Source organism: Rhizoctonia solani, chromosome 7 (genome assembly GCF_016906535.1).
Source record: "Rhizoctonia solani chromosome 7, complete sequence".
NCBI classification, from domain to species: domain Eukaryota; kingdom Fungi; phylum Basidiomycota; class Agaricomycetes; order Cantharellales; family Ceratobasidiaceae; genus Rhizoctonia; species Rhizoctonia solani.
Genome location: NC_057376.1, coordinates 94,614 through 121,782, shown reverse-complemented (window position 1 = coordinate 121,782; position 27,169 = coordinate 94,614). Strand labels below are relative to the sequence as shown.

At 47.3% G+C, this 27,169-nt stretch overlaps 8 protein-coding genes across 8 annotated transcripts; 4 read left to right on the top strand and 4 right to left on the bottom strand.

Annotated features, from left to right (window-relative positions):
* Positions 1 to 1,284: 1,284 nt before the first annotated feature.
* On the top strand, positions 1,285 to 4,462 carry RhiXN_06208 (alpha-L-rhamnosidase; the record flags this gene model as incomplete). The annotated part of the gene is made up of 11 exons (XM_043326024.1): positions 1,285 to 1,302; positions 1,352 to 1,916; positions 1,971 to 2,021; positions 2,072 to 2,163; positions 2,226 to 2,577; positions 2,628 to 2,794; positions 2,856 to 2,921; positions 2,974 to 3,134; positions 3,210 to 3,621; positions 3,675 to 3,957; positions 4,020 to 4,462. 11 exons carry the CDS (start codon positions 1,285 to 1,287, stop codon positions 4,460 to 4,462), a joined length of 2,610 nt encoding a protein of 869 aa, XP_043181456.1.
* A 255-nt stretch (positions 4,463 to 4,717) lies between these two features.
* RhiXN_06207 (kinase domain protein) lies at positions 4,718 to 6,082 on the bottom strand (the record flags this gene model as incomplete). The annotated part of the gene is made up of 6 exons (XM_043326023.1): positions 4,718 to 4,981; positions 5,029 to 5,189; positions 5,247 to 5,356; positions 5,415 to 5,452; positions 5,508 to 5,792; positions 5,843 to 6,082. The coding sequence occupies 6 exons, from the start codon at positions 6,080 to 6,082 to the stop codon at positions 4,718 to 4,720; spliced, it is 1,098 nt and encodes a 365-aa protein (XP_043181455.1).
* A 586-nt stretch (positions 6,083 to 6,668) lies between these two features.
* RhiXN_06206 (uncharacterized protein) lies at positions 6,669 to 11,323 on the top strand (the record flags this gene model as incomplete). The annotated part of the gene is made up of 9 exons (XM_043326022.1): positions 6,669 to 6,892; positions 6,954 to 7,110; positions 7,174 to 7,224; positions 7,298 to 7,367; positions 7,423 to 7,461; positions 7,535 to 7,651; positions 7,705 to 7,772; positions 8,839 to 9,454; positions 9,504 to 11,323. 9 exons carry the CDS (start codon positions 6,669 to 6,671, stop codon positions 11,321 to 11,323), a joined length of 3,162 nt encoding a protein of 1,053 aa, XP_043181454.1.
* Positions 11,324 to 11,943: 620 nt separating this feature from the next.
* On the bottom strand, positions 11,944 to 12,720 carry RhiXN_06205 (RNase H domain-containing protein; the record flags this gene model as incomplete). Its single annotated transcript, XM_043326021.1, has 1 exon — positions 11,944 to 12,720. One exon carries the CDS (start codon positions 12,718 to 12,720, stop codon positions 11,944 to 11,946), a length of 777 nt encoding a protein of 258 aa, XP_043181453.1.
* A 258-nt stretch (positions 12,721 to 12,978) lies between these two features.
* RhiXN_06204 (methyltransferase domain protein) lies at positions 12,979 to 17,925 on the top strand (the record flags this gene model as incomplete). Its single annotated transcript, XM_043326020.1, has 16 exons — positions 12,979 to 13,055; positions 13,113 to 13,138; positions 13,193 to 13,359; positions 13,445 to 13,508; positions 13,606 to 13,696; positions 13,743 to 13,794; positions 13,848 to 13,935; positions 13,988 to 14,103; positions 14,170 to 14,248; positions 14,307 to 14,406; positions 14,498 to 14,537; positions 14,589 to 14,716; positions 15,600 to 15,668; positions 15,721 to 15,824; positions 16,054 to 16,240; positions 16,305 to 17,925. 16 exons carry the CDS (start codon positions 12,979 to 12,981, stop codon positions 17,923 to 17,925), a joined length of 3,009 nt encoding a protein of 1,002 aa, XP_043181452.1.
* Positions 17,926 to 18,166: 241 nt separating this feature from the next.
* Positions 18,167 to 21,868, bottom strand: RhiXN_06203 (vacuolar protein sorting-associated protein 53; the record flags this gene model as incomplete). The annotated part of the gene is made up of 19 exons (XM_043326019.1): positions 18,167 to 18,433; positions 18,498 to 18,693; positions 18,767 to 18,840; positions 19,009 to 19,078; positions 19,144 to 19,368; positions 19,415 to 19,509; positions 19,600 to 19,666; positions 19,721 to 19,748; positions 19,796 to 20,025; positions 20,079 to 20,182; positions 20,240 to 20,668; positions 20,718 to 20,790; positions 20,846 to 20,932; positions 20,995 to 21,122; positions 21,170 to 21,240; positions 21,293 to 21,443; positions 21,505 to 21,650; positions 21,704 to 21,781; positions 21,832 to 21,868. The coding sequence occupies 19 exons, from the start codon at positions 21,866 to 21,868 to the stop codon at positions 18,167 to 18,169; spliced, it is 2,556 nt and encodes an 851-aa protein (XP_043181451.1).
* A 64-nt stretch (positions 21,869 to 21,932) lies between these two features.
* Positions 21,933 to 22,689, top strand: RhiXN_06202 (CCAAT-binding transcription factor; the record flags this gene model as incomplete). Its single annotated transcript, XM_043326018.1, has 3 exons — positions 21,933 to 22,445; positions 22,495 to 22,631; positions 22,683 to 22,689. The coding sequence occupies 3 exons, from the start codon at positions 21,933 to 21,935 to the stop codon at positions 22,687 to 22,689; spliced, it is 657 nt and encodes a 218-aa protein (XP_043181450.1).
* Positions 22,690 to 23,520: 831 nt separating this feature from the next.
* On the bottom strand, positions 23,521 to 24,036 carry RhiXN_06201 (uncharacterized protein; the record flags this gene model as incomplete). The annotated part of the gene is made up of 5 exons (XM_043326017.1): positions 23,521 to 23,591; positions 23,646 to 23,661; positions 23,713 to 23,730; positions 23,811 to 23,892; positions 23,954 to 24,036. 5 exons carry the CDS (start codon positions 24,034 to 24,036, stop codon positions 23,521 to 23,523), a joined length of 270 nt encoding a protein of 89 aa, XP_043181449.1.
* Positions 24,037 to 27,169: the final 3,133 nt, after the last annotated feature.

Genomic DNA, 27,169 nt, shown 5'->3' with positions numbered 1-27,169 from the left:
TTGACATTGGTCCTCGCTCGTACATATCCAGGCGAACTTTCCTAGTTTGCACCGACGAGCGCGTTGATCAATGAGGCTTTTTTCCAAGACGATCTTCCTGAACGTCCAAAACGAAAACTTAGAATGTGCCTACTCCACGTGAAATCACGCCGGGAGTAGAAACGTGGGGAACGCAGTCACGCTGCAAGCCAATATGAGCCTCATGTGTCCATCACCTCTCGTATGCTCAATATCCAGAACGACGAACCTGATCACACTAATTTAGACCCGCCTCTTCAAGCACCTCCATTTAGAGAGTTCGTTCCTGTAATTTCGACACCAGACGACGATCGGGTCCTCGATGACGGCAATTTCCTTTCATGTGGCGCCACGTGAATAAATCATCAACCGCCGGGCGGCTATGATCCACCCCCTCCACATTCACCCCGCGAACCCCGCACAGTGTCCGGCCTGTAATCATCGACTGCTATGTCTATCCCCGCATTTTCGCTGGTGTGCGTCAAGAGTCGATGGAGTAGGGTACTATGGACTTTTTTCCACAGGGTTCACGATAGATCCAATTCTACAACTATATTCATGCACCCCACGTTCGGTCTGAAAGGTTGCAACGTTGCGGCTGCTCAAGACCCGACCGCTATGAACTTCAAATTTGAACTGCTCCTCCAGTTACGGATACCGAGCCCCAAGCTTGATCTGCAGACAAGCACTGAATTTGGGAAATGACTTATTTAGCTCGGTTGTACTTGCTTCCGGAAAGATCGGATTATTTGCCTTCTTCTCAATTTAGCAAATACAGACTCATTTCGAAGGAGCCGAGCGGCATCCACAGAACTTGAAGTGCAGAGAGGAGTCGCCAGCGAGCGCAGCCAGGAAGCGAACTGAACACAGAGAGCAACTTCATGAATGCTCATAAGTTGAGATCTAGCCTATATGTACACAGTCAGCATTACTAGATATCCAGTACCCATGGTTGAGCCCCGCGGAGATATCGGAGGCGTGATCAAAGATGTAACTCACACTGGTACTTACAATAATTATAAATGAGATAGTTCTTGTCAAAATATCAATATAAACAGCTTGAAATTGATATGCCGTTATAATTCCCAGGCTATTAGCGGCACTATATCAAACGAACGCGTTTATCGCGGGAAGCCCGCGCAAAGCGCGCCTTCGGCTGCTTCTGACACAAAAACTTCAGTTTGTGGGCTAAAGAAAACGTTAATAGCTATAGGCAAAGCATAGCCCTGAAGTACGTATGAATCAACATTTGACTGCGTTAACCTTATGAGAGCGGTCTTACTGGTGAGTATATAAAGGGGCCAATCTTACTGACAAAACCTCACTCTCGCAGTACATCCCGATGCACACTTTACTTATATCTACTTTTGGAGTTCTTCACGTATTTGGGGCAGTAATTGGTCAGCCCCATGTCGAGCCTCCAACCTTTCTCAACCAGTTATTCCGGCCAGTCGTGCCTTACACCTTCAGGCCTACCAAGGTCCATTCCACAAAGGGCTCAGTATCCAACGCCGACGGGCTCGTTCAGTCTAGTGGCCCGAGTAGTCGCAACGGCACCCAAACAGTAACCAAGTTATCCCCAAACTCGAGTATCATCCTGGACTTTGGTCTGAACGTTGGTGGATATCCACTATTTGAATTTGGTTCAGGTGCTCTGGATCATACTGCCGCTATTCGATATACGGTATCAGAGTCCCTCGCTGCACTTAAACCTGGAGTGGGTGACGGTTACCCCTTCATGGGATTCGCCGGTGCTCGATCCCGGTCTGAGGTTATTTCCGTTCCCGGATGGGGAGAACGATGGCTTGGAGGGGCCATTCAGGGCGGGCAGCGATTTATTCTCGTTGAGCACATCACTGGGACATCGGACATAACAATTAACGAAGTTGGCTTTCAAGGTAACTCATTACATTAACTGGACGATCATTTTATAAACTGACTCTTTCTCATAGCCGCAACTGACGTTACTCCAATCCCCGACCTTCCTGGGGCCTTTAACTCAAGTAAGCAAATGCGCTCAATATGAATTGCCTTTCTTAAAATCAGATTCTAGGCGATGAATATTTGAACGAGTTATGGATGGCTGGTGCCCGGACTGTGCAATTGGGCTGTACAAGCAAAGGCAGTATTGCACCAGCGTGGCATGTAAGTCCGTCCGCTTAGTCTTTTATTACTAGGCAAACCCAAAGCTATTGTCTTTCAAATAGGTTTCCGCGATAGGCACGTTAATCGAATCGAAGAACATTGCTGTCCATCAAAAAGGCCAAGTGTGGGGCCAGGTCGATTTCAGTATTTCTATCTACGTTATCAGCGGCTCTATCTTCACCGTAAACAAGGGGAACCTGTTTGCTCCCGAGCCTGGCCCCACGGTATTTTCTTTGATATTTGGACCCGACGGGGCGGGTACATTCTCACGATACCAAGGTTCATCGGTCGATTTTCCGTCTGGACTACTGACTCCTGGCAAATGGCACAATCTCAAATTCTCCGTTCGCGGTGATACCAATGCGAGCATGACATTGAGCATAAATGAGGTTCAAATCGGAGCAGTATCATTTGGTATGTCGCTATTCTCATCAGTGGACCAAGATTAATCAACGCCGTTTTAGATGGCACTCCATCTGCGGGGCCTCTGGGGATCTCTGCCGGAACAGATACTGCAGTTATTGTCAAGAATTTTTTGGTTCAAGATATTGATGGGAATACACTATATTTCAACAGCATGACAAGCCAGAGTGCCTTGGAAGACTTCGCGACTGGAACCAACTACTATGGCGTATGCTTTGGTAGGTAGATGTATTGTTCTTCTATGTTGCTTATTCTCAATGAATCTCTAGACGGAGCTAAGAGAGACCGAGTGGTATGGGCAGGGGATTTCTCGATTTTTGGTCCCACAGTGGCAAGTAATTCCAATCAAAACTTTGAGAAAATATTTTTACTGACTCAGCTACATAGTTTTATTCAACAGCAAATGTCGAAGCGGTTGCGGGGAGCCTCCTGTTGTTTACTGGTATACAGGACGCGCAAGGGCAGATTTCCACCTCCATACTTCCCAGCGCAGTTCCTTCAGAGGTTCCAACTAACGAATGGATTGGTAATGACTTCTATTCCCTCGTGTAAGTTGGCGCCTCGCGTTTAGGGCGTCTTTGAAGTCCCAAGGCATCTATACTGAAGTAAACCTCGACCCATAGATATGCGATATCAGCAGCCAATGCTTGGTATGAATGGTATCAATACACCGGCGATGTACAATTTCTCAAGAAGTGGTGGCCCGCAATCAAGCGCGACATTGAATACGGCCTTTCCTTTCTTGATCGTGCGACTGGGCTCGTTACTGTGGAAGGTTACACTTCCTTGAACTTCAACTATTATGATGGTACCACTCCGGGTACTCATATCAGCGCGAACTCGATTGTCGTGTGGGCCCTGCGTAATGCTGCTCTCATTAGTGATGATATCGGTGACTCCGTCGCTTCGGAATACCGTGAGGTTGCCGACAAGATCGAAAAGGCGGTCAACGATCGGCTGTTTAGCAAAAGAACAGGCGCATACATCCTGGTAGATGGAAATGATACCGTCGGAATAAGTCAGGATGGCAACTCGGTCAGTCAGTATCGCTTGCATGCCAGAGCCCATACTCACCTGAGGCGACACAGTACGCAATATTATCCGGCATCGCGAGCGCGCCAGGTGCACCGAGCTCAGCGAGCGCAGTGATTGAAGCCATGCGAACGCTTGACACACCATTCGGACCTCTTTCGTTCTCAAACACAAGCCGGTTCCTTCCGATCGTGTCACCATACGCATCTGGATTTCATACATGGGCAGCGTTCGAAGCCGGGATGGACGATGAAGCAATAAGGCTGATGCGGACGGTATGGAAGAACCAGACAGACGTGAACAACCCATGGTACACAGGGATGACATGGGAGTTTATAAGTATGTGTGATCTAACTACCCTTACCTGCCAAGTGTGTACTCACTATTACTTCCATGATCAGACGGAACCAGCGGAGAGCCATACAATTCACAATCCTCATCTCAGGCTCATGGATGGGGTAGTGCTCCTACCTGGCAGCTATCTCGCTACGTGCTGGGTGTATCTCCTGCAGCACCTGGCTACTCGACATGGTCTTTTGCACCTCGCACGGTTGGCCTGACGTATGCGAATGGACGTGTACCGACACCATGGGGAACGATCGTTGCATCATGGGAGAGTACGGAGTCTGGGTTCAAGATGCAAATTAGTGCGCCACCTGGGACGGACGGGACTATTGTGGTCCCAAGAGCTGCGAACAAAACAGTGAATATCAACGGAGTATCCATAGGGCCGAGTGGAAACACCACTTTACCGGAGGGTATTACATGGGCAGGAGTAGATGGGAACTCCTACCGGGTGAACGTGACTAGTGGAAAAAATACCATGAGTATCTCTGTCCGATAGTTTCCTTCCTGACTTGGCCCAAGATGGTTAATGTGTAAACTGCTCATGATCGGTCATCGGTAGAGATACGATTTGAGTGTAGTAGCTTCTGGAAGTAATAGTTTCCCTAACTAAAAGTCGTATGGAATCTTAATATAATATATCTTTCTTGTGATAAAGTGGTGAAATGACAGAATTCCAAATCTCAGATTCGAGGTATATTCGGCAATTTCCATATGCGTGTACACCATCCGTTCAAAATATGATGGTAAATATTCATGGTAAAGCTATCCTTTCCGGCTGACGGCGCAAAATAGTTTTTGAAAACCAGCTGAAGGTCCAATGGAAGCCGTCAGATAGGGAATACATCGCGCTTTGGAAAAAATTGGGGTCGAGGGCTCGTGTGAGTATCCTTGGCTCGAGCGTTTCGCGGATCAGTTCAAAATCAGTAAACGCTTCATTGGCAGTTGGCCGTCGAGTAGGGTCAGTCTCTATGAGACGTTTGATCAGCGGTCCCAGGAAGTAAAGGCTACGGCCATACTACAATCGAGTTAATAAAAATATTTAGAAAAACGATATCGACCCACTTTTTCGTAAAAGTCCCGGGAAAAAAATCTACCAATGATACAAACGTCTACCTTGAATGGATCATATGGTACGTTGGGTGTTGAGAGCTCGGGTATGTCTCTTTCACGGCCCTCTGCACCTACAACCAAAGTTCTCTCTGCATAGCTAGGGAATAGTGTAGCTAAACCGAAGTCAATAAAATAATATTTTACAAGGTGTTTGCGCCTTGAGTGAAAACCAACATAGTTGCGCCTATCTTCAGTCAGAAAAGAATAGCTGGGATGAGGGTGAGGGGTGCTCTTGAACAAAGTATCAGCTTTCATCATTATGTTGGTTGAGGCACAGTCCCTTCAGACAAATGGTTAGTTAGAGCAAAGTATGTAAAGTCTATTGTTCTATAACGTACCTGTGTGCAAGATTTAGACCATGCATGAAAACCAAGCCCTAGGATAGAGGTTGTTAATTGGGGTTGTTTTCCATTTAAAAAGACTGCACTAACCTCAAGTAGCTGTCGAATCATTTCTACAACTTCTCCAACAGTCTCAAACGGAGTGATCGATAATGAGTGGTATGTATCCATGACCACAAAAACCCATCCATCTTCGTCTGGAACAGGGAAGGAATCAAGTGCACATGCACAGTGATTACGCGGATTAGATTGTATAATCTCTGTAGAGAGGTAGTGGAGTATATGAAGTTCGCTCGGGGTGATTTGTGTGTCAAATGCTTTAATAATGACTCGTTTTCCATCTGACAGACGCACGGCATCCATGATCTTGAAAGACTAACTCTGTGTTCAATAAAACGAGAGAAAAGTGCATGGTAGTCACATACTTCGATTGTTAGCGAATCCTCGTGAATCCTTGGATTACGTTTGGTCCCCTCCCAAGATCTCACCCACCCAGGACGGTAGCGGGGTCTAAGTTGATACCCCTTGTCTAGCAGGTAGGGTTGATGCTTCACCCATAATTTTTCGTTGGAAGTCAATCCCCAACGATCATTGATACCAGTTCTTGCAGCCTCAGCATAGTTGGCGGCCTGTTCGTCACTGACATACTCAATCTCAAATAGCATTTTAGCGCGTTTCTAAAGTTCCAGAGGGCACAAAATTAGCAGCGCTAATTTGTCGTCGATCCTCACTGCAAGGCAAGAGAGTATGTAGGATGGGAAGGTGGTAATCCAAGATGATGTACTTAACCAGGAAACGGATATATATATTCTGACGTGTACAACTTCAACTTGTCTTCGGTAAAAAAAAAATCACGTGCCCAAAGCTTGTGAAGAAGTCCAAACACGTTTTGTCTTCCATATTAGGTTAATTTTATCAGTCCTTTGTTATGCACGTCCACTGGTTATATGTTGGGGATAGCTGGGTTGTATAAAATGTTGTGCTTTGATATATCGAGTACAACAATGATGAAGATCTAAAATTTAAACTGGTAGAGAATAACGTAGCTATCACCTTTGTCGAACAAAGTTAAATGTCCACAATCAATCGCTTATCATTGCAGAATACAGAAAACAAACAAAACATACCTACGGGCATATCTGTATTCTGTGTATGAAGGTGTGCGCTACATCTATAAAGCCCCCTCCCCTCTCTCTGTCCTGCAGCAATACTCACCTGTCTTTCACATCTTCCATACGATAGTTAACCAGAATGCCCACCGGATTCGAGATCGCTGGCCTCGCCATTGCCACTACTAGCATGGGCGGGACTGTGATATCCGAAGCAGTGGATCGTGGCGGGAAAGGAGGCGCTCAGAAAACTTACGATAGCGCTTATACTCAGTATACACAACTCAAAGATCTGCGAGGGGATATTTTGATTAATCAATATCTGTCCGATAAAGACAAGGAGCGATTAGATAACTCTATACTACGGTGAGCATACATAATTTCAACGACGGCACAGTAGTAATTGGCTTAACTGGGCTCTCTATAGGATTTCATTCGATCTGATGGAACTGCAATCTATGCTCAGCGAGCTTAAAGGGATTGCGTACTATCAACTGGCAACGTACACCGTCCGCTGGTGGCAATTTAATGGCCAAGTGAACCTGATCCTCAAGTTGATAGTAGATGTGAAGTTAGATGTCGAAGTAAAGCTATTCAGCCTTCGAGTTAAATCCACTAAAAAGCTAACTTATCTTGTACTTACCTAGCAACGAAGTACTCAAGGGCGTAATAAGGCTATGTCACAAGGGGAGATGCCGGTGAGTGATGTGCAGCAAGGCAGCGAGAGAACCAATAATGCTTAGCATTGAATGGACGGTTTTTTCGGGAAAGCGACCAACTTTTGAACCCTCTGACCACGGCAAACCAGTCATGATGAATACAGGAATTATTTCTGGTGACTGTAAGATAAATATCTGTGTTTGATCCGAAGACTTCGCTTATCATTCAAAAATCAGCACTGGGTCAACAACTGACTAACGAGATAGCCTCTTCAAGTATGTTCTTAAATCAGACTTGCAGCTGAAATTAGATCGCTAAAAATGAAGACCCTCTTAATAACATTTATAGCTGCAAAGGCCCTACGTTCCGCACTGGAGGACAACATTGACTCCAGCTCAACGATCAATAAGAACCGAAGCACAGTCACACCAGGTAGACATGGAGCACCTAAACTTACAGACACTGGTGAGATTTCAATATTGTGATATGCTATTAAGCTAATCCAAGGGTATTTCGAGGGCTCAAGCCTGGGCTGAAATGGGAAATTTCACCAAAATCCGCTCCCCTACCCGCTTCGTTGATTCAAGTGAACGATTTGGAATTGAATAACATGCGGAGTTCGAAGGATACAGGGATCGATTAGTGAATGTCTCTGCTCGAAAGAAGCGCTTGCCACTCTAATTTTAACTTGGAGAGGCTCCTATGGGTTGGTTGTCTCAATATCTATGCTTTCCGTTTTGATAGAAACCAGCGTATGTAACATCATGCTTGTGTGGCCCCAGCCGTCTACTGCCATTTAGCTATAATAGATTTTCATTGATATAGCTATGAATTCTGGGGCTAACTGCTTCTCAAAGAGTCGAATGGCCGACTCAACAATGACTCTCGCATTCGTGCTCCATACATGTGTGCAGACTAGCAAACCAAGGCTGGATAAAGATTAATCGTAAACTGAGCAACTTTCCTAACTCATTTACTCACCATACTGCTCTAGTCCAAGAAGTGGAGTTTGGTAAGATATTTAATACTCCACGAGATTGTGAGACCTGAGTTTTAGTCTCGCTACCAAATGTCCATATCTGTGTGGCACTTGTAGCCACCAAGGTCACGTGCATTGGTTTGCGTAAATCACGCCTGCCCTAAAGACAGTGTGCTTACCACTGACGAATTTGAACACATTCCGACTTACATTCCACCCCACCTAATTCCACTTGGTTCGTCATCTTGCTAACTTTTGGGGCGCCCAAATATATACCCAATCGAAATAGAAAGTGCATCCAGTTGTCCATTTAGATTCGGCATTGCCTCAGGTACACGTGCCAATCACCTTGTTCCAACGTTCCCAGCTGTATTTGATTGCGACGAACGGCGAAATCAAACACTGCAGGCGTTTCGTCTTCACCGCAGCTGCTACATTAAAAAGGAGGGGGGCTCTTTTAGTCCTCGTAGCCGGAATAGTCCTATCGCAGAATTCTCGTTATCGTGGACTCCCCGGCTGGCGAATAACTTTTGATCTGGTGAGCTTCGAGTCTGCAAGGTTGACTGAGGCCGATTATCATATTCCTAGTTACCAGATATTCGTCGCCCGAGCTTGACGTTGGATTGCTATACCGTAATACCAAGAAATGAGATTGACGTCTACGAATTCGGAGACCAACGGTCCTATTCCTAGGAGTGGCACTGATCAATCAACGACCGCAGTTCGGGTATCACCACCGAATATTCTACCGTATACTAGCTCCGCTCTTGGACTCCTTCACGACGATAAGTTTGGAAACCACCCCACTGAGTCAAAGGACATCGCTATCCTTCGCCGCTTAAAACTGGCCATTCTAGAGGGGCAACACCCTTACTTCAAAGCCAATATTGATTTATCGAACCTACAAGATCTTGTTTTGAATTCCGGCTCCCGCCCTGTAGGGACCCCCTTCAACCAATCGATTGTATTGGAACCGACTGTTCCTCAGTCTTCTGGGCACAAACGGAGGAACGCGCCACCGGCTCTTGATGATCTGGGAACCTCTGGTCCGACCATCTTGGATTATGGCAATGAAGATGGCGGTGGTAAATCGCAAGCTAATACCGACAAAATTACCCAGTCCGATGCAACTAGCACCCATCCGGAGGACGTGAACATGGCGAATCCTGATGGCTCCAGCGACTCCAACCCGCCTGACGGGGATCCCGGCTCTGAGAACAGACAACCTCCAACCCAAACCCTTGGTCGATATGTACTCCGTAGTCCTATTATATCAGACTCTGGTAGCCGTATGTTACATGATAGTTCTTGTGTGTATTGTACTCACAGATACTTTAGGGGTGGCACATCAGAGAAGGCTATCTGATACACCTACTATGGTCGATTCGAATGATCAGGCTGCCGAACCTGAAGTACATGTCAAGCGTGAATCACCGCCTCATCAATTAGCTGGATCCCAATCTCAAGCATTAGATCCGTCCTCGTCATCAATGGCTTCTTTTGTATCCAACTCGACCGCGTCAACTGGGCTCACATCCGATGACGGAGTTGCAGTTGAGGGCACACAAGGCGTTGACGCAGACCTTGCTGGATATGACCCCAAGTACGGCAACAAAGCCGACTATATTCGGCGCCAAAAGGTTCGAAGCAAAGCCATCGAATCTATTGAAGAGAGAACTCGACGCGTTGGACATCGTCAAGATGATAAGCAAGATGATAAGGTTGGTCAGAAAAGTCCAGCAAGATCGGCGAATGTTGGAAACCACCAAGTTAATGGGCCTAGCGTCTCCCCAATCCGTGGACGTGATCCATCGTCGCGAGCGTACCATGCTACATCCGTCTCTGATTCCAATGCACAAGGCAATGGCGACATTATTTCACAGCGAACCCCTTTAATGGATGCACCCCCACCTCTCGACTTCCAAACTAGCCCTCGCGGAAGACAACCAGCACCTTCTTTCAGACCACTTTCTCCAGCTTCAGGGAAGATTCAGCGACCGCGCAAGGACTCTATACCACCCCGAGAATATCGTCCTCAATATACTCCATATGATGACCCCAGGTCGGCCCGACCTCGTCCCATAGTTTCATCACCTCCTCGTGGATCCCCACCTCGCGAGACTTCAATGCCGCGAGCAGCAGTTCAACGAACCACTCAAGATGAATTCGAAGGACTTGGCAATCATAGTTCTGCTACTCTTCCCAGAACTGAAACCCGAACTACTCAACGGACGACCCATGATGAACTCGAAGATCTTGACAATCACAACTCCGCTACTTTTTCTCGAAGTAAGGCTCGTGCACTTCGACAGGCTACCCTTGATGAAATGGAAGGTCTTGACAATTACAGCTCCGCTACCCTCCCCCGAAGTAAAATTCGCACCGTTCAGCAGACGTACGATGAATTCGATATGGACAATTACAATGCATACACTATGCCCCGAACTGAAACTCGTAGCTTTGACCTTCGTCCGTCATCTCCTATTTTTTCTGAGGGAATGAGAGCTACTGGCTCGTATAGCATGGGCAGCGACACCAGCCGGTCTGGTCGTGCGCCTTCGCGTGCATTACACACACAACTATCGCGGGGAAGCCCTCCACCTCCAATTCGAGACCGAACACCGTTCGGATCGAGCACACTACCCGCGAATCCTAGCACTGGCTACCGTCCAGAAGGCCTACCTGACCCTCCTAGCGCCCGCTATAACCCTTATGACACTACATCTAGACGAGTAGATTGGGTTTCCAGGGACTGGGAGCGCTCGGCAGACTCTAAGCCCAAGCTTCAAGATCGCTTCAACATGGATCCCCAATGGCGTGATAGCCTAGAGTCTCGAATGTTTAATAGCCATGCGGCTCGTCCTCTCCGAGATGAGTTCACTCAGCCGACAGGTGACTACGCATCGCGTTATAGGAGGGAACCCAGCCCAGGAGCTCCACGATACGCTGATGGTTTTCGTAGTGGCTTCAGTCGACCAGTAGAGGTTGAAGGAATCAGACCTATGAAACGATCCAGACCGGATGATACCTATCCACCCCGCGGAGCAGGCATGGAGCCAAATCCTATTAGTATGGACGAACGTACGGGCTATTACAGGCGCAAACCACCTCCGCGGGCGGATGATGAGTATGAGCCTCGACCTCGCCCAGCGTATTAGCATACATAAAATAGGTTCGGTGTAACTGATTTTATATAGGGTGAGTTGTTTGTCTCAAACGGAATCCGGCTGAACGGTATATATGACACTGCAACAGATGAACCGAGTGACATTATACTCAGATCCACTGACCACCAAGTTCTTTCAGCCCCACTGCTTTCATATCTGAGCTTTTCCGTAATCATAGCACACATGTACACGTACAGATACATTGCAGAATATTGTGATTGTAATTATCTAGACCTATATGGATTAAGCTGAAGAGTGCAAGCATTTACTTTGATTGCTCGAGACTAAATTTGGGAGGTCTGATCCCTGAATCGTCACGTGGTTACCTTTTTTTTTTTTTTTTTTTTTTTTTTAATACATTTCCATATATAAGCAATACGGGAGCTACATGCGAACTAGGCAAACCGCTCACAAAAGAGAAACCGAACCGTGAAAGCTACAGAGGGAGGCAGAAAGAGAAACGCAACAAAAGGAAACAAACCAAACGAGAACGTAGCACGGTCAGAGATCAAAGGAAAAGGTCGCGTGGCGACATACAGGTGGCTTAAGGCCTAACTCGGGGTAGAGGCCGTAAGGGCGGGGGTGATGGGGCGGCCTTATGGGCGTATATACTACATGGTTTGAGCGGTTGCCTGCGGGCCTCCTCGTCTTCGTCCTATGCCCGTCCTGGCGATGAATTTTGCGACTGCTTCGAGACCTGCAAGGGAGCCAAACAGTGTGGGGTCATTGATATTGGTGGAAAACTCACTAAGTATCCCCCTGTGTCCCGCCGTAGCGGGACAGGAGGTGGTTAAATGAAATATGGTCTCGTCCGATTCCCCGCAAGCGCACCTGGGATCGACGTCGTGATGGAATTGGGCGTGGTATTCTCCGTAATGTCCATGCCCCGTGAGGTACTGCACGAGGCGGCACTCGAGGTCCCTGCCCAGTTTGCTAGTGTTAAAGATCGGGTGTAACTTTAGTGCGGGAGGGCGGGGGATGTAGTATTTGGAGTTGATTCTGGACTCGGTGTGATCGTGCCACGCTTTCTTCCAAGATCGTACGGTCTTCCGTGTGGCTTGTTCTCTAGCCCACGTTATGGTGCGGTTGAAGATAGGGGTCGGAGTAGCTCTAGCTCCTTCGTTCGCCAGCCGGTCCGCTGTTTCGTTGCCTTCGACTCCGCTGTGCCCGGGCGTCCAGGTGATATGAATGGATCGTTCGGGGTGTCCCTCTACGAATGCCTTGGCGGCAGGGACGAAAACTCTGGAGGTGAACTGGCACGGGTGTCGAGATAGGTCGGCAATGGATCTGACAGCGGCTTGATTATCGCAGTAAATTCGTATTTTACGATATCCTTGGTTTTCGGCTATTTGTTTAGCTTTCATGAACGCTAAGAGAATTCCCAGCATTTCCGCATCGTATATGTTCGCTCGTGGTCCGATTCCAATCGACGACGATGACAAAGTCCTTTTTCCGGCTCGTATAACGTAGCCGACGCCGACTTTCCGAATGCCATTGGACACCGCCGCGTGTTCACGTGGTTACCTTCATTTGGATGCGAGTTATTTTTCTGGTCGATCACGCGCTTGCAAGCCAACCCCATCTCCACCTTCATCTCACTCGGTTCCCTTCCGTCTTTTTGCGGAACCCAAATCCAAAACACAGTTATGTCAGATAACGCAACAGGCTCTTCCGCGATGCAAGAAGATCGCATTGAGACTGAAAACATGACCTCTAAAGACTAGTATGTTTCTTGCTTCCTATCGACCTTCGCAAGCGTGTTATTGACAAATCCAACCAGCTACGCGGACTCCTATGCCCATTTCGGTCAGTCAATATAGATATGCTTATTAGATGACTGATAATTAACCGGTCATCCAGGTATCCACGAGGAAATGTTGAAAGACACCGTGCGGACGACTTCTTACCGGAATGCCATGTACAACAACTCTCACCTCTTCAAGGGGAAGACGGTGTTGGACGTCGGATGCGGTACTGGTATTTTGAGCATGTTCGCTGCTAAGGCAGGCGCAAAGCACGTGGTCGGGGTGAGCCATCGTCTAAATAATATTGGATTTGTCGATGGATTAATAGTATCTCCGTCATTTACTTTGTGGTTATTCACGGTAACAGATTGATATGTCAAATATTATTGACCAGGCACAAAAGATTATCGAGGCAAATGGTTTTAAAGATAGTAAGTGGCACATTCAATCGTCGAACCTTACCCCATCATCTTTTGCATCGTTCCACCTCTATAATTAATGAAACTCATTGAAAATTGAAAATTTCAGCCATCACCCTTGTCAAGGGAAAACTCGAAGAAGCTGAGCTTCCTTTCCAGCAATTTGACATTATCGTTAGTGAATGGATGGGATACTTTTTGTGAGCATAGTTTTACGTGATCTCTGCTCATCTAATGGCCTCCGAGGCTCTATGAGAGTATGCTGGATACGGTTCTCCTGGCTCGGGACAAGTATTTGGTTAGTGCGAACAAAATCGAAGAGAGAGTCCCCGGTCACTTAGTTTGATTCAGGCACCGGACGGTTTGTTGTTCCCGGATACTGCAACGATCTATCTCGCAGCAATTGAAGATCAGGACTACAAAGAGGAAAAGATCAACTGTGAGAACCAAACGTCGCCTCACCTTCGTAAATCTGACATGTCATAATCTAGTCTGGGACAATGTTTACGGCTTTGATTACAGCTGTATCAAAGATATCGCACTCCGGGAACCATTAGTAGACACCGTCGAGTTAAAGGCCGTAGTCACCAAACCGTGCGCAATCAAGGTCAGCGGCTTATGCCCATGGTGGATGCATCCCTATTAATTGTCCCCTCCCCCCCTTTGAATTTAGCACATCGATCTTCGCACCGTGAAGAAGGAAGATCTGACATTCAGCACCGACTTCACGTTAGTAGCTGAGCGCGTAGATTGTAGGTCCTTGATCATGGAATTGGTTTGCAACATCTGATCTCTCGGTATTTATGCTAGATATTCATGCTTTCCTTGCTTGGTTTGATATCTGCTTCGATGCTGCTCACAAGCCTGTCAAGTTCAGTACTGGCCCACACGCCAAATACACCCATTGGAAGTAAGTAACGCCTCGGACTTGAGTAAACTCTCCGCACAACCTTGTCTATCACTATTGAAATTGTTCCTGATACTAATTAATTGCTTTTAAGGCAAACAGTGTTCTATACCAAAGACGTCATTCCCGTCAAGGTACAAAAACTGAAAGATCCGCACTGAGTGACTACTCACCCTTGTTTGTAGGCCGGAGATGAAATAGTCGGTACGCTAACGTGCGCACCTAACCAAAGGAACAATCGAGACTTGGACATCGCCATCAAATACGAGAGTAAGGGGGAGCGACCAGCTGCTGACCATATTCAGTATAAAATGTGCGTCGATTGGTCCTTTTTTTGTTCTCCGCGTGCAAAGCAAATATCAAGGAACTATCGCTAACGTATGCCTAGGTCTTGATCAATATGTACACACTTCGCGATATGATACCCGCTCTTCTCGCTGCATGCTTTACAACGCTGCCAGGTATTGATTGTATTGATGCAACAGATGTGAAATAGACAGTGAATTAGCACCAAAATTGTATAAGCGGTTGCAATCCCACATGGTGAGCAAGTGATTATCTAAAGTCGGCCCCGTGCGTGCATACCACTCGGGTTTCTCGCGTGCTGCCCACCTTCAGTATTCCCGCGAAGGTTTGTCAGGCCATTGAGTTTGACTATAGTCCCTATGCAGCATCGCCACCGTCGCGTGGCTTGCATGCAACCGGCTGAAGTTCACGCAAGGGTAGTTTCGAAGCGTGCTCAGACTTCCCCAGGATGTTCATTACTGCCCCACGTCACGGACCATGCGACACGGTCATATATACCGCAGTAGATGGAGATACCAACTAATACTCGACCTCCTCTCTAAGTTTTATTTGGACTTTTTGCCCGATTTGAGTACGCAGGGTTGGGCCTCTGAATGCCGGCGCTTAGGGTGCGGCGGGCCGCAAGTAACACTGCCTTCTTATCAATCGACAAGACAAGACGAAGCTCGGAACAAAAAGGATCACGGCTGATACCACTCTTTAAGCCCAGAGTACAAGGCAAAGTAAGAAATATACCTCCGACTCGAATCTTCCAATGACGTTCGCTCCCAATCCATTCATTAACTGGGCGCAAAATCAAGTCTCCTGATGTATGGTTCTCAAGCATACAGTAAGTTTTCAATGTTTCTCAGAGCATCGAAAGGCTGAGCCCCTATTTTCTTACCGGCCAGGGCCGAATTGGGAAAATCTCAGGATGCTGGCAACCAATTGGATAGGCATGTACTGGGGATAGCAACCAGGTCAGACGATTGAAGTCGTATTGTGATAAGGGGTACTGATGGCTATTTGTAGTGAGAGATCGAGCGTCGAGATTCTCGGCGAGCCTCCAGACTCGGCGAGCCATATACGCATGTATCACCGACAGATGGGTGGAGTCGGAACGAAGGCCGCGATGGGTATGTGCTTCATTTCGGGGTGTTCGGGAACGGGGATCCACACATATATTTCATCTCTACAAAATTTGGTCTCGAGTCTGAACCATTTGCGCTGCATCGCCTCGGCCAATATATGAATGTCCTTTTGGATAACAAACTCGAGCGCCTGGTGCCATGCCCCTTTGATGTCCTTGGCGACCTTTGTTTCTGTTCCCGTCCTCATTCGACTAACTGCTGGCCTTAATTGCAGCTCCCTCCGAACGAATGGGTGGAACAATGCCGAATGATCGACGTCGACTAAACGAGGAATGTTTCAGATCTCAACAAAACGTGAGATACCTGATGCACGAGACGACTGCTCAAGCCGATGCCTGCCGACAATTATCATGTAATGATGACGGGACACGGGGAATGATCACAGCACTCCCAAGACTGCCGTTCGTGAATAACCTAGAATTACACTTCGTTATGCTATTGTGGACTAAATGCTGTTGGTTTTAGCTCATTGGGAACCGTGTCCAGCTCTTTGACGACCGCGACAATTTCTTCAACTTACTTTCGACCTGTACCAGCAGCTTCTCGTCTCAATGAAATGACTTCATCACAGCCTCCTGGTACATCCTTGTTTGCGTTCCCACTATCGCTCACAACAGGGGAAGGGTTGCTCACAAATTCATCTACCGTAGTGCAAAGGGGATTTTCGGCAGGCACCGTGATTGCACTATCGACAGTACTGCCGGCAATCATATTACTTTTGCTGATCATAATAATCCATTTGCTCCGAGCTCGAAACCGCTCTAGGCCAAGAAGTTCCCCAAAGGACTACGAAAACGACTTCCCGCTGGCAGATATCCGACGCCAGGAGACTTCTTTCGACATCTTGGAGCATCGTGCTGTCTCGCCCTTCCATTTAAGCATGCATGATCTCGTATTTGGGAGAAACACGAACAGCACTAAGCCCGAGACAGCCAGCGTTAGATCCCATGTATCCTCGGATTCTGGTCACAGGGCACCGAATATTCATATCCATCCACCCGCTGCACCTCCTATTGCTGTCACTTCCATTCCTCGTCCCAGTTCGCTTTCAATGCCTGTACTCGCCGTGCGCTATCCGTCAAGAATAGCCTCCAGCAGTTTGGCCCCGAAAGATCGAGCCAGTATATATGTGGATGGCACAAGTATAAATAGTGCTGCCGCATCAACGGTCGTATTCGCCCATGGTCCTTTCACAGAGGGGGGGACTAGCGGCGGCAGGCCGAGTTTCGATGGATCAGTCCGACCGTTGAGCATAGATACCAGGCGCAACAGTAGAGACGATTTTGCTTCAAGCAGGCGCACAAGCCAAGGCGAGCCTCCAATTGCCGCGGGTATACCTTCTGGACGGATTGGTGCGGCTGAAACATTAATTGGTGACAGGCATATAGCATCTAGTCCTCACGGGTTGAAATTGCTGGGAATCGGACCTCCTGCACGTGCCCATGCACGATCAAGCTCACAACCAGCGCCAACGTATGGCTTGCCATCTTTACAGTTATCCCCTCGAACAAGAACTCGACAATCTCCGGGAGAATCCTATGTCAGTTCACCATTGGGGTCACCAGTGCAAGGTCCACCTACTCGACCATGGCCGCAGCGCATATATTCACATCGCGTTTCAGCTTCACTCCCTACTCCTGCACAAGCATCACCCTTGTTTCCGCCACCGCCACCTGCTCCACCTCCTAAAGATTACGACCGTCCTTCGTTGAGCATCATTGTTCCTTCACGATTGGGCGCTCCCATCAGGCCCGTTGCCGAACTCTCTGCGCTCCAAAGTCCGTCGACACCATTCCAGCAAACCCCACGAGCAAACACCCCACGAACAGCTGTCCCGCGCACACCTGCATCAGTCCTGAGTATTCAGGATATACTTGGTCCCAACCGACCCCGTGGAATGAACGATCGCCCAGAGCCAAGTGCAGAGACGCGTGAGAGGGTTCTTCGGTTGCTAGGGCGGCTGCCCGAGGAACCTTCTTCAAACGGCGCGGGAAGCAGGGAAGGTGGCGAGAGGAGGTCCAGAGAGGTACGGCGTACTCAGTCCGAAGGTCGCCTCTCCGGCCAGAGACGTGATGCGACAGAGTGATTATCGATTTGTTCCCATGCGTTTATCACAGTTTCACATTTCTATTTGGGCATTTCATTTTTTTCTTACGGCATACTTGGGATTTTCTTGGATCTATTTAAATTTATTCTCATTTCATTCATCCTCGATTTCTAGGCAATGTTGCGATGTATGTGATGAAGCGATGACGGTTACAGACAATTCTTCTTGGTAGATTCTAATTGTACTACTAGATCTGATGGACATTCGTGTACATATGCATTTACGTTCCGGATACAGTCTTATCTCGCTCTCTGCGCATAGTAAAGCTCACAAGCTTTCTAAGATCGCTGAACACTTCCCGCCTGGTTTCCGTCGTCCTTGGAGCATCAGCCTCAGTAGTACTACTAGCTGAAGTAGATCCAGGATCCATATCCAGCGTTGTCAGGAACGATTCGGACCCTAATTCAGTTCGAGTGCTCGTTATTGTCAACAACGTGTCGAGCAAGGTGTTTTGTTCGGCTTTTGGCGTGCCCTTGAGATCGAGTACCTGTAGAGGGGCCCCCACATTAGGACTGGACCTTCAGCCGCATGACGCGCATCCAGGGACGAACCTTTTGGAAGTTTGAAAATGACGAGTCCCCAATCAATAAATATAGTTTAGTACAAACGCATCCGGCGGATCCTTGGTACCTTTGAATGAGATGGGTAATCCAAGCCTCGTCATCACGAGCACTTACGACAGGTGTGATTATGACCTTGAGAAGCGTCTCCAAGCGTGAGATGTTCTTGGTTACATTACGAGCGTACCTTGTAAAAATAAACGTTGAGTAAATGCACCGCAACCATTCAAAAAATATTTAAATGCCACCGCACAACTCACATCGATTCAGTTGATGCGCCCGATCCTGGAATCTTGAGAAGGCTTGATTTGAATGATTGAAGGTCCAGCAGAAGCTTGATTCACGACGTCGGGAGCAGTAACGTTGGTAAGGGTTACGCGGAATAAGCATTTTTCCAGAGCACCAGTCCGACGAGCGGAAAGTTCATCACATATATCCAATATAACAATGAGTAGATGGTGAGAAAGAATACGTAGAAACGGTAACAAATCGAGCGACTCACCTGTTCACCACCCAGCCCTTTGATAGGCCGACTCTTGACCAGCGCATTTGTGAACCGCGTAACCAGGGCGCTAAAATCAGGCCGATGATCATTAGCTGTCAAATCGAGTAGCCCAGTTATTGTCCTAAATCTTACTTGCTTGCACGATCGCAAAAGCTCCGAACGTACTTTTTCGGTTCGATCTTGTCGTGAATCACTTGGCTCACGCTGGCCGTGGCGGTCCCAAGTTCTTCGACCCATGCGCTTGGGCCAGTGACAGTGTCGATACTCCCCCAATTGAATTTGAGGAGCGTTTGGAAAGATGGGTCGGTTGTGTTATCGAGTTCTCGTAAAAGGAGAGTGAGGCATGTGGATATCACCCTTCGGAAGGTTAGACCGGGTAGCAAAAGGGGGCAACGACGCTTACGAAACAAAGAGTTCTTGTTCCTCTGCCATAGAGAACTCGCCTTCTTCCTCTTCACCTTCGTCTTCTGTGATTTTATCTCTTATCTTTTCCTCAAGCTACGAAAAGAATGAGCACCATATTATTATCAGGAGGGAAGGGCTTGCCTGTCCAGCAGTCGTTTGGCAATAATCAGCCGTATTAAGGACAATGCATAGTTTTTGAATTTCCGATGGGTTGAATCGAGTATCTATCGACTTTCGCTCTTGTCCAGATCTATATGCGTGGTATAGGCTAATTTCCCAAATAAAAATAGGAAAATGAACATACTTTTTTGTCCCAGCAACCAACACGTCCTCTATTCGAGTGTCAGCTCATCGCACTCTCCCCAAAGTCCCGACTCACCGGCATAGACTTTCAGCCATTTCTTATACATCGCACACATCAGCTTCATAACACCTTCACCACCCAGCTTCAAACACTCATCCATTCCAGTTCCGATCGCGAAAAACAACTCGGTGCTGGACGGGAGCAGACTTGGAGCGGGTGTGTCTGGATCCGAAGGTGTGGTCGTTGCGTCGAGCGAGGAGCGGGCATTAGTCCCGCGGTGGGATGCGAGTAGGTCGGAAATGAGTCTAGGATGACGAGTGAGTGGGTATGTTATGCGCGGCACGGGGTGTAAGCTCACTTGTCTTGCGCATCGACGAAAACAGACATGTGTTTTCCGAATGCAGAAGAGAGTGTTTGGCCCGTTCCACCAGGGAGCGGAACACCTTCGACAAGTTCCTTGAACTAACGTCTCACTCGTAAATACGACACAATTGCTGTTTGATCAAAGAGCTAACTCACAGAAACACCAAACTTCTTCGCCATGGCGTTTTCAAACTCTCTGGTTTGCGCAAGTGACTCGACGAGTAAGGACACTGTCAAGACAGGTACGCCAGCCTTGTTCTCTGGCTCTTCAGTTTTTCGACTCAGGCTTCCGAGCGCGAGACCCTTTTTAGCACCACCCCCTCCTACGCATACACCATATATAAGTTCAAACTCCTTAAAAGGTAGAACAGATAGAGAGAATGCCATACCGATAGAAGAAGCCTTTTCAGCAGCAGCTTCCAGTCCTACAACCAGATCGCCTCTCGTCGCGCTGGCAAAACAGGCAGTGAGATGTTCGCCGACTTTCCAGCTCTGAGGAAAAGCCCTTGCGCGCTCGGTATCATGGGCTTGGAGGACACGACGGAAGTAGGCGAAGCGCCGGGAAAGGTTATCCAGTTGTCCGGCCTGCTCATATGTGAGAGATGGATTAGGGGAGAAAAGGTGGAGCACCGACCTCGTCAGTGTTTCTAAAGATTCGGCGGTATTCTTTGAGTTCGAGTGAGGCATAACGGTCCAGTATTGCGTTCCTGTATGACAATGAACGTTAGATCTGGTAGTTTGGAATGGTGGTAATGCACGTACCTCACGTTGTCACCGAGCACGTCGACCACCAGGCATGCTTCGCCAATTGTAGACTGTTTAACAGGGCGAGAGGGATCTTGTAAGAAGCTAAGTGAATTCGAAAGTAAGATCAAGGAATATTAGAAACAACTAGTTGCATCCAGACTTACAAATCATCGAAATCCTTCTCCACACTCGCTCGGACGCTTCCTTGTAGCTCTTGAAGCCTCCTGGTCGCAATTGAGATTCGCTCGATAGAAGAGTAAGGCTTGAAGAACAGGGATATCTCTTTTACTGCCTGATTACAGCGTTAGATTGAGGCAAATGTCAAAGAGAGAAACGTACCCCCAGAGTCTGAGCGATTTCCTTGTACTGCTTTTCCTTGACCATGCTCTCGAGCTGACCTAATGCATTCACTGTTCTCGACTCATCAGCTCCTACTCGAGGGATAAATAACTAGCAGCACACCAAGCATCTGAAACCTCTTCAGCGCCGTAACACTGAGTGCCAAGTTACGTTTCGCCAAGTCGAGGACCTGGATGTCCTTGGTAATGTCACGCACGATTGCCTCGGACTCAGTGGCTTTCTCTCGGATTCGCGACATTTGAGCGAGGAGTTCCTAGACAATCAATCATGGTATTAGTAACACCCGTAAGAGAATGCAAAACCCGCGCACGTACAGCTATTAATTCCTGTATTAGCTGCATCCTAGCCGGCTCTTGGTCCTTGCGCAACTCGGCCCGGAGCGAGTCTATCTCAGTTTGAATCTGAGTGACATCGTGGTGGAGCTTTTCCTGGATTTCCGAGGCGCGGACAAGGCTTGCCTCTGTCCGTGGTTCAGTAAGTGTGGGTGTGTGCGGAAGGGTGAACGAACCGTACCATCGGGGAAGAGTTCGTTTAGACTTGCGATAGCATCGAATCCCTCAAGTGCATCGACGGAATTCGTCGGTGCGAGGTCTACAAGGAGATAGTGAGCAGGCGACAACAGAGATAAACGGGTGACAGACCCAAGATATTCTGAATATCAAGTAGGATCCCGGACATCACGTGCCGTGGGCGTGGTTGAAGAGGCCAACCAATCCCTATCCCTCTCTCTCCAGCCAATCGAATGGCGTCCCAGGACGGAGCCAATCGAATGGCCTCGCTCGACGGAGCCAATCATGACGGCGCAGGGCAAGCGCTCTTTGGATTCGGGACATACAATCCCTCGCTGGCGCTGCCGCACTCTCACCCGCATCTCCCGCCCCATTCCCACCTTCCGCTTGACCCCAATCTCATCCCACTCTATGCCACGAATAAGCCCAGACAGCCAACAGCCACGGTGGCTGTGAGCGATCTCGAGTATCCCCAGGACCAGTATCCGCCTCAGCAAGAGTATGTCCCTCCCCCAGGCCCTCCCCCGGCCCCGGCTCCCGCTACATTTCAACCCGAGCCGCCCTCGGTGTCCACGGCCGACTCCGTCGGGTCCACGAGTCCCACTGCGGCTGAGCAAGACGACGAACATGAAGTCCTGGATGAAGAGCCCTTGTATGTGAACGCAAAGCAGTACCATCGTATCTTGAAGCGCCGCTCAGCGAGGGCGAGACTGGAAGAGGTCCATAGGCTGTCCAAGGAACGCAAGGTAGGTTTCATTTCATTGTATTCATATCCAGTTAATAATATGGTTTCAGCCTTACTTGCACGAATCTCGCCATAAGCATGCTATGCGTCGCCCGCGTGGTCCCGGTGGCCGGTTCTTGACTGCCGAGGAGATCGCAGCGCTCGAATCCAAGGGTGGCGCGCAACCCGGGACCAACCCCGCTCCTAGGTGAGAGCCTATTTCACACTCGACCCCATACCCAATTGACGTGGCCCTCAGTTCATAGCTCCAGATGAACCCATGTCCTTTCTCGCTGTGTTTGTATTGTGGATTAACACTAAGGCCCAGTGCCACCGACTGTTTCAAATCACTGTTGTAAAATACCCCCGGAATTCTATGATTCATTGTCTCCATTACGCTGTCCTTCTAGGGCGAATGTCACTCCACATTTAGCCCGCCCAACTTTGGTACCATTTCGTGTGGTCCCACCAACGCTGTCTCCCCGGACTCCAGACACCCTTCCAAACACGCGCCGACGTAGTGTCTGGGGAGTTACCGCACGGCTACTGGTGATCCGGATGTTCCGACCTGCACACCTTTCTCCAATGTAATCTTACCCAGCCTTGTTTGTCTCTCGCCTCACGGAGCTATATACATTCCTATCAAACGGCCTAAAAGCCTCTATGAGCCCATTACGCTAGTCTAATTCACGTTGATTTGTGAAATCATAGCATTCTTGCCGAAGACATCGGCTCGATACGGCATGTATGATCCTGCACCTTGCAATTCATGCTCGAGCTGTCTCACATTTTACTCAATGGCTCAAAGACGTCCTCTTATTAACACACTACAACTCTCCTATCAACAAAGCTAGGACCATCTACTCAACCCAAACACTGACACTTCCAATAACCTACCAACTCACTTTTGCGATAAAAACAAAGAGAGCTCTTTGGATGACAACGATTTCTAGATTCGATAATAATTAGAATCCCGGACTCGGGCGCAATATCCATGACCGCATTGAGGCGCGGGCGAGCACGCTGTACGCCAGTACGTTAAATTTTGTCCTCTCTATGCATTGGGTGCTTATGCTATGTTCGTAGCACGATGGACTTTACAACTGAGGCATAGCCTTCATCTGCTGACCCATCCCAAGCCGGATGTTGAAGACCGGTCCTAGCACGCCTGGCCAAAGATTCGTTAATAAAGGTCCTGGCAGAGGTCGCATTTACTACGCACTGCTGAATCCTCCATCCTTCACAAACAATCAATTGTACGGAAAATACTGGCATCTTGGTTGACGTACAAGGCAGAATAAGCGGATCTACGTCCACGTTTTCTCAGGACGGATCTTTGGACGATGAGGGTATGGCGAGCCAAAGGCCAGGGTGAATCCAAACACACTTTCGAGTCCACAGTCCACACGGGTCGAGAGGCAAATTCAGTCCAGCCGAGAATACCAAGCCAATTGAACGTCGAACACCAACTATGAAGGGGGTTAGCCGATAAAAACAGCACCCACCGTGATCCCATCCCAATACACGCACCTCCATGTCCATTCCACCATATTCATCGATGTATCGCTCGACTCGTCAGTAAAGCCCGTCTTTCGCACTCCCGACGGTCCCATATTTTCCATTTACCCGATCCCTCAATCGAGCTTACCAGTATGACAAACACCTCTTCATGCCTTCCTTTAACTACGCACCAACCTACAAAACAACTGGTAAGCGCAAGTGGCTTGCACCACTTGAGCACGGAATCCCGACAACAGACAACGACGAACGTCAACTATACAATTGTAGCACCATTCCAACGTTAAGGAACCAAACTCGAGTCAAGAGTGTCGAAGTACGAGCGTCAACCGCAGCGGATAGAATTCGGGTCAGCAGAGTGACCACCCAGCCACAGTGTCTGGCTCCAGGGGCCATGTACGGCCTCGAGTCCGGCCGTCATACCATTGATATTACACTCCGTAACCTTTTTTGGTAAAGGGCGTGCATCACTGGGCCGTCGATATTGGCGCGCCGTAACAGATGGCTGAAACTAGGTCGCAATAACGAACCTGCCGAGGCGTGGAATGTTGATTGTCGAAGCATTCACGGTGTGGATTGCAAACAATTAGCATATTGCTACAATGCATACACATAGCAACATCTCATATTTTCAGGACTTAGCAATCAAGTGCTGTATATGTGGGATGAGCAATTTTGAAGTCTTAGCTCTGGAAATCAAGATGGCCATGTGATACATACCTATTGCTTATGTTGTGGCGTAATCTGCAGTGGTTGCACCCCACATCTTACAGATATAGAAGGCATTGCATGGATAGTGTGAGAATACAAATGTATATTGATTGTGTCATGAGTGTCTGTCATGGAATGTGGGGATGATGGGATGTATGCAAAAGAGGGTGCTTCTAGAGCAAGACAAAGATGGACTATACCAAAAATAGAAATATCTTTCCCCTGCCTAATTGGCACAAGTCAAAAGAAGGGAAGAAAATATTGAACTATTGGTCAATAACAGCATTGTTCCCTTGACAACAGCTGAGAACCACAAAAATATGACAGGCACCATTACCTGAATAAGCAATGGCGCAATTTAGGTGCAAGATCAATTTGACAACAATACAGAATCATCATGAGCTGGACCAATGAAAATCAAGGGTACACATGGCCAGCCACATGTAGAAGTTGCAATTGCAAATTTGTGATGAAAGAGTGGCAGTCAAGGGTTAGTCAGATTCCAACCAATTGCCAATGGGTTCCACAACTAAAGGATATAAAAAGGGGAGCTCCTACAAGAGTTCTGCCCAGTGTAGATCTCCTCCAATCCATTTTGAATACTTCAAAATTCCAATGGCTGTGACCCGGTCTAGATTTCCCCCTAAACAGGCAGATGCAATTGATAGTAAGTGGTCATATGTGTCTGCATTGAGTTGCACTTACTTTATCATTAGGGGAGTGGTTAAGGGCAGGGAAAAGAATGCCAGATATGGTAGTAAGAGGAGCATTGGCCAAACAGGTGAACATCTGCACATAGTCATCAACAACAACCTATTCTCATATTGATATAATCATCCCGCTTTTTGTTCCCCTATTTTCCAGAATACTAACTATTGGACAAGTTTGATTGTGATATAGATAGGGTTACAGAGAGGTTTAAATATCTGTCCAAGAGAGAAAAGAGTCCCAAGGCATCTGGGGACTGCTTCAAGCACCACCCTCTAAGCCATTCATGTTATTACCCTTTACCTGGAAAGATCACCTTGGAACCTGTGCCAGACTCATTTCCAACACAATCTAAGCCAAATCCTGTTATTGAAAAGAACAAGGAGATTTCAGAGCCTATCTTAACACAAGGTTTTTTTGAGGACCAAGGTAAAAAAAATAAAAAGGAAACAAGGATACTGCTAATACTTTTTCAATAGGTATTCTAGGCACTGAACAGGAAACTATAACTCAAATAATGATGGAGTTTACAAACAATGTAAGGCTTCCTTTCAAGTAAAAAAAAGTGTTACTTATACCACTTTATTAACTTCAGTCTGACTACATTTGTTGTACTGGTGAGGAGAGCAGAGAGGTTTTTGATTCAAGCCTGTAATAAATGTGGTATTTCCAGTTTAATTTTGTACTTATGAATTACACCCCAATAATCCTAGTGGCAAATATGCAAAACAAACATGCAAATAAAATTTTTGAAGGTTATTCTTTGCAGCTGCAATTGTCCTGGACACGGTCACATGACCAGTACAAGTGGTTGCATGCTGGCCCAAGCCCAAATTTGGGGGGTTGCAGGTGTAATCATGGGTTGTCAGCAGAGGAATAATAGGGCTCTATGGCTTAGTGGTCAAGCTGGTTCAATTCTGGCTAGTTCTATTTTCCTCTGTTTATGACAGCAATTATTAAAAGCCCTCTAGCCCTGGAATGGCTGCAAAGCACAACTTATTTTGCAGATATCCTGTTAAATATGATGCTTCCTGCTTTAATCTGTACTTATTGATTGATTACATTATCATGCTTGTAATAAATAAACAAGATAAACATGCAAACTAAGGCTTTTAAAATTTTTCTTTCCAATTGCAACCTTTGTGGGACCTGTTAAGAGTTGTGTAAGTACAGGAGTAAGAAAGAATTATTATATACAAAATGTATATGGGAATAACTAAGAACTAGTATTAAGAATCAGAATATATGCACACAATATATGCACAATATAGGCTAGGTTATCAGGAATAACAACTCCTAACAAATAGTCTAGCAACTATGAAGTGCAGGTGGTTGGTTATGTATAGTACCTTAGACTAATGTTACTTAAGCCTAAGTGACTAAGGGTATGTATACTTAAGGTCTCTGGGATAGTACCTTAAGTAAGAGGGTTACCTGACTAATGTACAGGATTTATAGGATTGGCCTAATAAGTATAGGACTTATATATGCTTAAGTAAGACTTAAGACTTATGGGGTTTACCTAAAATATATCTAGGATTTATGAGATATTGTAGGTAAAGATATCTACAATATAGGGGTTATGGTGGATTGAAACACTATCACTCAATCACAACAATCCTTACAGTATTGTTGCACTATACTCAATGTTGAACTCAACAACTGTGACAGTCAAGGGGCACAGGGTTGCAGTAAGTACACTAATAGGTTACCCTGTGTCTGTTGGGACTGGCCTATGGTCTTAGTGCGCCAAATAACCTCCTATGCTATTTACAGTGAGTCAATCACTAAAGTAAATGCGCAGATAAG